The following is an 8,864-nucleotide window of genomic DNA, read 5'->3' on the forward strand; positions in this document are numbered from 1 at the left end:
TGTAGATCCTACTTTATCCTTCACAACTTAGCTTCAGCGTCACTTCCTCACAGAGGCATTCCCTAACTCCCAATATGTATTTGATTGGACCCCTCTGCTCTACGTTTTTCTAGTACCTCATAATTTCTTTCAGGGAGATTATCACAATCTGAAATTATATATTAGTTCAGTCATTTGTATATTATCTATCACCCATTTTAACCTCAACTCCAAAGGCATGGAGTGTGTGTTCTAAAACGGCAGAAGCAATATCTGTTTTGTTTGAAAACTATATATCAGAAGTTTAGCATAGCTCCTCGCACATAACAGGAGATAGGAAATAAAAATTTGTTAAGTCACTTTTGAGTACCCAAGAGAGGATTAAGAATGAAAATAGCTTATGTATTTTACATAGCTTTATATACTTTATATAAAGCTTCATATACTTTTATAGCTTATACACTTTTACAGCTTATATACTTTTACAAACATGACTTTTGAAATAATGGTCATTCTCTGAGGCAGATGACACCATGACACTCAGGATCTTTAAGTCCTGAATCGATTTCCACAGTCTTTCAATCATTTCTCCAGAAAGAATTGCTGCTGACAAAGCAAGCCATCCAAAAAGAAAATGCTCAGAGCAATTCTAAACCCAGGCTTAGTCTATTAGTGCTTAGAAATAATTTCAGGAAATCTGTGGTGAACACAAATTCTGAAGATTGAGAGAGTTATTATTCAATGAACACATCTTAAATTGAACACATGTCAAATCTCCATGGCATGTCCTTGATGGTACCGCCTCACTCATGTGAGACTTTAAATTAAATACATTAGGGATGTTTAATTACTTTATCTTTTCAGATTAAAACTGTACATTACTCTGTGAAGTAGCCTTGACTCTGAGATATGCAAAATGCTTTTTGTTTTAATATACTGAATCTGTTGGAAATACTCCAAAATAGTTTCCTATTAAAGAAATCCTATGGTCAAGGCTTTGTAACTAGGCAGCCTTTTGTAACATGAATAATGTCCTCGTCTCATTTACTAGTAATTACTTGACTATTGAATTTTCTCAAAGAAGGACCCTTGCAGAAAGTAGCCCCATCACGAAGCAAATAATCCCCTAGGAAACTTGCTAAATCAGCCCAAATTCCAGGCAAACATAATTCTATTTTGTGTCTTTATAAGCAGGAAGGAGAAAGAATAACATTCTGTAAACTACTAATATTTCACTTTTTTTCCCTTAAAAAACAAAAACAAAATAAAGTCTCTAATGTAGATTACTTAAATTGACATGATCAGTAGAGAATAATTGTGCTGTGGAAATGAGTGCCAAGGCTTAAAAGTCCCTTAGTAGAGGGTAGTAATTACTGAGCTTCTGCCTTTATCTCTTGAACACAGACCATGTGATCTGAAGGGCCTGAGCTGGAATTCAGCTCCTCTGTTTTCGAGCTGTTTATGCCTGCGGAAAACAAGCAGCATAAAAATCCCACAGGTTTGTAGTGGGAAATGAATATTTCATATAAAGCCCATGGCATAGCACCTGCCATATAATAAGCCCTCAAAAAGGAATGACTATTAAGATAACGCAAACCCTTGAAGGAAAGAAGCAACCAACAGGAATAAATAAATGGTTTACAGTGACTGCATAATATTTATATAATTAAAATGTAGACATTTTAAGCAAGAGTGAATAAATGATTGGACTTTTGTGTCTGTGAAACAGCAGTGTGTGTGTGTGCACGTGCGCGGGTGTGTGTGTGCACACGCGTGTCCACGTGAGTTCACGCACACATGATTTTCTTACAGGGAAATAAATGAAGAACTCTTAGCTGGTGGGTGAGGATTAATATCCCACCCAGTCAGTGTTATTTTCCTGTTCTGGATAGTATATCTAGATATTACCAACCTTTGCCTGACAGCACCTTTGGAGAAAAGTTCTCTTTTTCTTGTGTTATTTTCCATCTGGATCTAATTGAGGGGAAAAGAACAGCAAAAAGGAAAATACCATTTTGGTTGAGTTAGATTTCATCTTATAACATTTTGGGGGAAAAATTAATTGAATATGCACTGTTTTTCTTAGCCAAGAATACGTTCTTTTCTCCATCTCTTTCATGTGGCCATCCCAAAGTACCCAAATGTGACAGTATGCTGATCTCAAACCAATTTCTGGTAACAAAAAGGTATAGGTTTCCCTCCCTGTTCTTTTGGTATCACCTTGATCAAGAAATTCTTAAGGAGGAGACTCTAAATAGTGTGCAGTTTCTAAGAAAACCAACAAGCTGTTAATGAAGTAAATATCTGTTTAATTTATAAACATCAGTAGTGTAACTGATATTAGTCTGGAGAAAGACAAAGCACACTGAATTATACATGTACGTCTAGTTTTCTTTGTAAAAATGTTTTTGGAAAGAAACATCTGCATCTTTACAGGGTACCCTGGGATTTTAATGAGGGAAGAGCACAGTCCACTATAAATCCTTATCAATTCTACATTGTAATTTAGCAGCAAACATGTTAACATGGGAACATTAAGGTAATAAAGGAGCTTTATTGTTTGGGAAAAAAGAAATCACAGTTCTTGACATTACAGCCTTTTCTCTCCCCGCCCCACCCCTGGTAAAAGGGCAAAAAAAGTCGAGGAAATAATTAACTTGTAAAAGATCTACTTTTCTAGTGTCGATTGCTACACACCATTTCTGTTCTGTGAGGACATGCTGCAGAGGGGCGCTTCTTTCTGTACAATGACCATCTCACACATAGACTGTACATACCCTCTGCAGGTGTCCTGAATGAGGCCAGTAGGTCAGTGACACCAGTGGTCAGATGTCAAGGTAAACAAACAGATCAACACATATTTATCCCAAGATAACACCCTATGTTAGTACTATTGCCAAAAGAACCACAAAAGAATCCTGATTTTTAAGTTTGAAAATGTACAAAAATATCAGGACAATTATAAATTAATATATATTAAAGCATTGAGAAACAGCAAAAGGATGGCCTAGAATGTTAAGTACAACGTACTTTGATACAATAAATATTTCTCATTGAAACCGAATACTGTATAGGGCTGTTTAGAACTCATAGAAACAAAAACTCATATTATTACTAATTTATTTATCAATAATCTATTGGTTCTTTATCATCTCCTTTGTCATTTATATTACAAAAAATTAATACTGGAAAACGGTAGATAAACACTTTTGTGTGCTTCTCCTGCTAACATGCTGATGTTTAAAAAGAAGATAAAATTTATTTTAGCACTCTCATCTCCTCTGATGAATGGAACCCAGGTCTTCAGGATACTTTATATTTTGCACAAAATATTTCTCACCCATTCATTCTGGCTGTGAATGCTGGAGTTCCATTCACCTGCCTTGCACCCTCACTCACACACATGTGCTTGGTCTGTCCTCATGAACTGCGTAGATGCAAACCAGGGCACAGGGGATTATGCTCTGGGCAACTTCCCATCAGCAGGGAGCACCTCGTCTCTCCCCTGGGTATGTGCTTCTGTTGGTCTCCAGCAGGTGACGAAGATGAATCCAAGTTACCACGGTTTCCATCGTTGCTCTAATGCCTTCAGGTGTATCATTCTTTATACTTCTCCAGTGTTGGGGAAGCTTTAGTTCAAGCATTTCTTTTTTTTTTTTTCTAAATGCAGAAAAAAAGTCTTCATTCTCATAATAAAAATAAGTCTGTTCTGTATTTTACAATATATTTCAATTATTTCCACTATGAAGCATTCGTGAGTCCAACAGGGTCAAGAAGTATACAACATTTTCCAAAGACCAAAGCTGCCAGGGACGTGGTTTAGGAGGCGCAGTGGGTACAGCCACACTTCACCACCTTCTCAACCTCGTCCACAAACGATGACCCATCAGTGCATTCGAAAGTGTATTTCCGCCGCTTGCTCCTCAGAGGTCCGCAGCACTGCCCGCCTGCACACCCCCCTCTGCATTCCAAGCGGGAGACCTTCTTAGTTGTCTGGCAAGCGGCATAGCCCTGCTGCTTTTGGTAATAATCTCTGATCCGTTCCCCTCGACAAGAGATTTCTAGAAAAGAACACGAAGCACAAGCAGTTTAAGGGCAGTCGCTGTTAAGTCGTGCGAAGCGGCCGTGAATCTACAGCTCAGTTCAGGAGACCCCGCTTTCGCTTCCTGTTTGTAACGGCTATTTTCAGTGTTATGCTCATATTCCATATTATGGGCTGGTGGCACGGCCTCCAGTTCTTTGAAAAACACTTCTTTTCGGCCTTTATTTTGAGCAAAGTGAATACTATATATGTGGACTGCAAATACTATGCTTTCGGGCTGACAAGAAAATTGGATTCCTAAATCTTTTCTTTTATAGCAAAAATACACATCTTCTGTTTTCACACTACTAACAGCTGGTTTTGTTTACCGAGGGCGCCGTTTCAGAGAGTACGCAATTTAATTTATTAGACCTGGAGTTTAATACCATTCAATCTGTTACTTAATACAAGTAACATTCCACTAACTTCATAAATTACCCAAGTATGAACTAGTTCAAAAAGAGACATCTGCTAAAAGCCTCCATGGGCACGTTCCTCTCGTCTCATCCCTCCGATACGCACAACAAAATCCCTGCCAGCTGGAGGCAAAGCACATTCTGATCACGCAGACACAGGAGAAGGAAATAGGTGGGCTGAAATGTCAGCCTGTTTCCATCCCTCTCACCTGCATAATTTACTGTGATAAATCAGTTGATTCTAAGGTCAAAGGCAATTTTGTCCTAAAACTAGAGCAGAATTATTAGTACCCTCTTCTCTGTGCCAGAAGATGAATCAGTAATCTGTACAGATGAGAACAGCAGGTAAAGGTAAGAAAGAAGGAAAGTAAATGTGCTCCTGCATAAGGGAAAAGTAGTATTTCATAGCAAATCAAGTGTGAGAAGGCTTGTGAAGGGTGTATAATATCTTGCAATGGAGGTTTAGGACATTTCACATCTGTGCCTTCCTAACACTGTGAAGTAAATCAACAGCAGCAACTACAAATAGTGCAAAGACCTGGCATTCGTCAAATCACTCCCCTCTGTGTGTCTTCCTTTCTCTCTCTCTCTGTTCAAAGATGGCGGCCCCTCTTGCTTTGCCAAGAGAGGTCGGTGCCCAGCTGGGTTGGCTTACCTCGATCACAGCTGTCCCCAGTGTATCCACTGCTGCATTCACAGTAGGGCTGTCCCAGTCCTGAGAGCCTGCATTTCCCATGCTTACACTTGATCGCCTGGCAGGGGTTAAACAGATCCTCCTCTTCATCACAGAGGATGCCCCCATGGCCCTCCAGGCACTTGCAGCTGTAGGAGAACGCGTTGATGGGCAGGCAGGTGCCATGGACGCATCTACAGTGGAGGACCGCAGAGATGGAAGTGGGTCAGGCAGAGAGGATAAGAATGAAGGAGGGAGGATGATGGTTGGAATATAAGGGACACAATGCGAATGAACTGACTTCTTTCTCTCCCCTCCCCCCCCTTTCTCCTTCTTTCGAATGAAGGAGGGAGGATGATGGTTGGAATATAAGGGACACAATGCGAATGAAGTGACTTCTTTCTCTCCCCTCCCCCCCCTTTCCTTCTTTCCTCTCTGGGGTTTTGCTTTGAGGGTTGGAGTGTGTGGGTTTAACTACCAAGCAGCCCAGACTCACTTATTTCCAAGACAGGGGTCATTGGTCCTCTGGTCACAGAGGGGCCCCGTCCATCCTTCCTGGCACTCGCAGGTGAAGCCGGACTGGGTGCTAGGCTGGCACGTGCCGTGGGCACACACCTTCTTGTGGCACGGCTCACAGCCGGGCAGGATGCCGGTCTGCATGGGCACCTTCCGGAAGTCCTGCAGCTCGCTGTTGATGTAAAGGTTCCGGATGCAGCCGTGGAAGCTGGTGCCGTTCTGCCCGGGGGCCTGGCGCAGAGCTGCGGCCACGTTGTTCTTCCCGGGCATGCCTGCGAGGGAGCAGCAAGTCAGAGGTCACGCTCTTCCGCGGCTCCCCAGCCAGTGGCCACCCGGACCCTCTTAGCTCTTCCAGCGGGGCAGGAGTCTGCGTGACTCTTCTTCAGGAGAACCAGGCAGCACAAGCATCCCGTCCTGCGCTTCTCAACCTGGCTGCACATCTGAATCACACTGGATCTTTGAAGAAATACTGATGCTTGGGACCTCAGCCCATAAGGATTTGATCAGATTATCTGGGTGGAGTTGGGGAGGGAGAAGGGATGTGTGTTTCTTTGTTTTTGTTTTTTTGGAAGATGCTCCAGGCAATTCTAATGCACAACTAGAATAAAGAACCTAGTTCATTGGCGGTCAATCTTTAGTTTCTAACATCTGTTTTGGTTTTTGTTCTTTAAAATAAAAAAAACCCTTATATGGAGGCATGAATCTATAAAACCTAAAATCAGGGCCACTGTACTTAAAAGCAAGGTTGGGAGTGTCGCAGGGATTCGTGCTCCCTTCTACCTCCACACCTACCCCCTAACCTGGACACACAGCCCAGAAGCCTAGAGCCAGGCTGATTCCCTGACCAATCCTGCCCCTTAAAGATGAAGGGCCCAGGGCCCAGAGAGCTCGGCGACATGCTCGGTGTCACCAGTAAGACTGGGTTACAATTAAGCCGATGACACAAACTTCCCCAATCTCAGGTCATGGTTCAGTCCCCTGAGTTTCAGAGGGTGAGAGCAGAGCCGGGGTTCACAGGGACCATTCACCCCAGTCCTGCCAAATTCTAAGCCGGCAGCTAGTCCAGATCACCACTGGCGACGTCCCAAGCTCAGCCGTGGATGTCAGTGTCTGAAAAACTCACCGTGCTTCCAATCAGGACAGCACCTCATTCACATCCTTGTTTTTCCCTTGTTAATTGAGAGTGAAACCTTCATATTCCAAGAAATCAGGACTATAAAAGAAATTCCTCCAAAACCAGAACTTGTAATCTTTGTGTGTGTGTGTGTGTGTATATATATATATATATATATATATATATATATATAGATTCCACCAGTGACGGTCATCTGGTAACCCTTATCTGGCAAAACTGAGGAATCTTTCCATGGCCTAAGCCAGACCCTGAAATAGTTCCTGGATGGGATCCTACATGAGGCAACCATCCAGGTCGCTGCGGGAGAGGGGAGGGAGCCCAGGCCTTTAGAGCAGCTGACCTTCCCCCCAGCGCTCACACCATCCTTGCACCTGGAATCTGAGCTACTGGTTGGAGGGTTGAGGCTGGAAAAGACCAGGGCTCTCACTCTCTAGAGGGTTTGTTGGTTCTAAAGACCAAGAACCACAGTACTCTACTCTCTGGGCACTGCCTTGTGGCAGCATCTCCTTTCCCATTTGAAGGAGCTCCATTCGAGGTCTAGCAGGCACCAAAGTCAGATAGCTGCTTATACAAAACCACTAGGCTAGAGGTCAAAGTCTGTATTTTTGGCCTGTGTGCACTCGGGCCAGTCATTTCCCCTCTCTGGGGCTTAGTTTTCTCATCTGTAACATGAGTGGATGGACCAGACCAGTTGTTTCCAAGCCCATCATACATAAGAGCCACCAGAGGGGCACTGTTGAGAAGGCAGCTTCCCAGGCCCCCATCTCTCCTCACCTGAGATTCTAACCCAGAATGAAGGTGTGGGCATAGAAATCGCAATGTTAACATGCAAGCTCAGGTGACTCTGGTGCAGGTGGTCCTGGTCATATTTTGACAGGTACTGAATTAGTGTCTAGGATTTGAAGGTCATGAGTTCAAGTTTTTAGTCTGTGTGTGTCTGGCCTTGGGAACTGGGTTGCTTTGTAGAGTGGGGTCCAAAGGATGGAACGTTCCATTTCCAGGAGAGGACCAGTGACTGGGAATTCCTTGTTTGGTGGTAAGTTCTTCTCACGTAGTCATATCCATCCATTCAAAACATGTGGACTTTAATGTCCACACATTTATGGTCCTTTCTTCAGAGGTTAAAAAAGAACTTCTTCCAAGACTATTTTCAATTAGTCACACAACACACATATGTGCACATGTCAAGACTAACTACAGACCCATGAAGTTCCACAGCAGGGAGAAGCAATTAGTAAATGTGTTCCTTCTATTCCCAAAGTAACAATGATAAAGGTCTAGTTTTGACTGTAGTAATTCGTAAATGAAAATGTTGATACATCACACATATAGTTACTTTCAGTAGGATATCATGAAGTCAAGAACTATCTGAAGTCAACCTTTTCAGGTGCTTGGTAGACCTCTGACCAGGGAACTAAGTCTTAACTGAAAAACAGAAGTAGATCCATGTTTTTTTTCCTTTAGCCTTTCCTCTATGCCATGGACCATAGCTGGAATTCAATCTATCAAACAATAGGTAACTCAGTAGACAGTTTTTAGCCTTAACAAGCTCTACATATTTCAAAATGACAATAAACGGACCAAGTGTCAACACTGATGTCTTCTGTCCAGTGGGGGCATTAGGAGATTTGTGATGCTCGGAGGGGTCTCTATGTGCAGGTCTTTACTTTAAAAAAAAAAAAAACCCTTTAAGTAATGTATGTTCTGGTTGGACTATTATACAGAAAAACATAAAGATTACATTGCTTTGTATTAAGTAAAGCCTATATCATGGGTAGTTGAAAACCCAAAGGTAGGGAAACCTGCCTCCCTGTTTTGCTAGAAAATACTCCTGCAAGGGCCTAAGGCATGGAATGCATCACCTTTGGGGCCATCTTCCTTGGGGAGTGCTCCTGTTTGCAGACTTTGAGAAAAAGGAGAGCTTGTTTACCTTGCTCTCCTTTGCTAATTCAGGTTCTCCTGCCTTTACCATAAAGAATTCAGGGCTGCAGTCTTAGGACTGCATTGTATTTTTTTTTTTTTTTTTTTGGCGGTACGCGGGCCTCTCACCGTCGTGGCCCCTCC

General features: G+C 42.6%; 1 protein-coding gene across 2 annotated transcripts in view; it reads right to left on the bottom strand.

The window, feature by feature from the left end:
• Positions 1–2,800: 2,800 nt before the first annotated feature.
• Positions 2,801–8,864, bottom strand: part of SLIT2 (slit guidance ligand 2) — a 402,412-nt gene continuing 396,348 nt past the window's right edge. For both annotated transcript variants that reach the window (XM_024119498.3, XM_024119497.3), the window contains 3 exons: positions 5,646–5,937; positions 5,132–5,343; positions 2,801–4,040 (listed from right to left, as the gene is read on the bottom strand). In XM_024119498.3, the coding sequence (XP_023975266.1) occupies positions 3,799–4,040; positions 5,132–5,343; positions 5,646–5,937 (746 nt within the window). In that variant the 3' untranslated portion in view covers positions 2,801–3,798. The remainder of the gene's footprint in view (positions 4,041–5,131; positions 5,344–5,645; positions 5,938–8,864) is intronic.

This window comes from Physeter macrocephalus, chromosome 7, assembly GCF_002837175.3.
Source record: "Physeter macrocephalus isolate SW-GA chromosome 7, ASM283717v5, whole genome shotgun sequence".
Lineage (NCBI taxonomy): Eukaryota > Metazoa > Chordata > Mammalia > Artiodactyla > Physeteridae > Physeter > Physeter macrocephalus.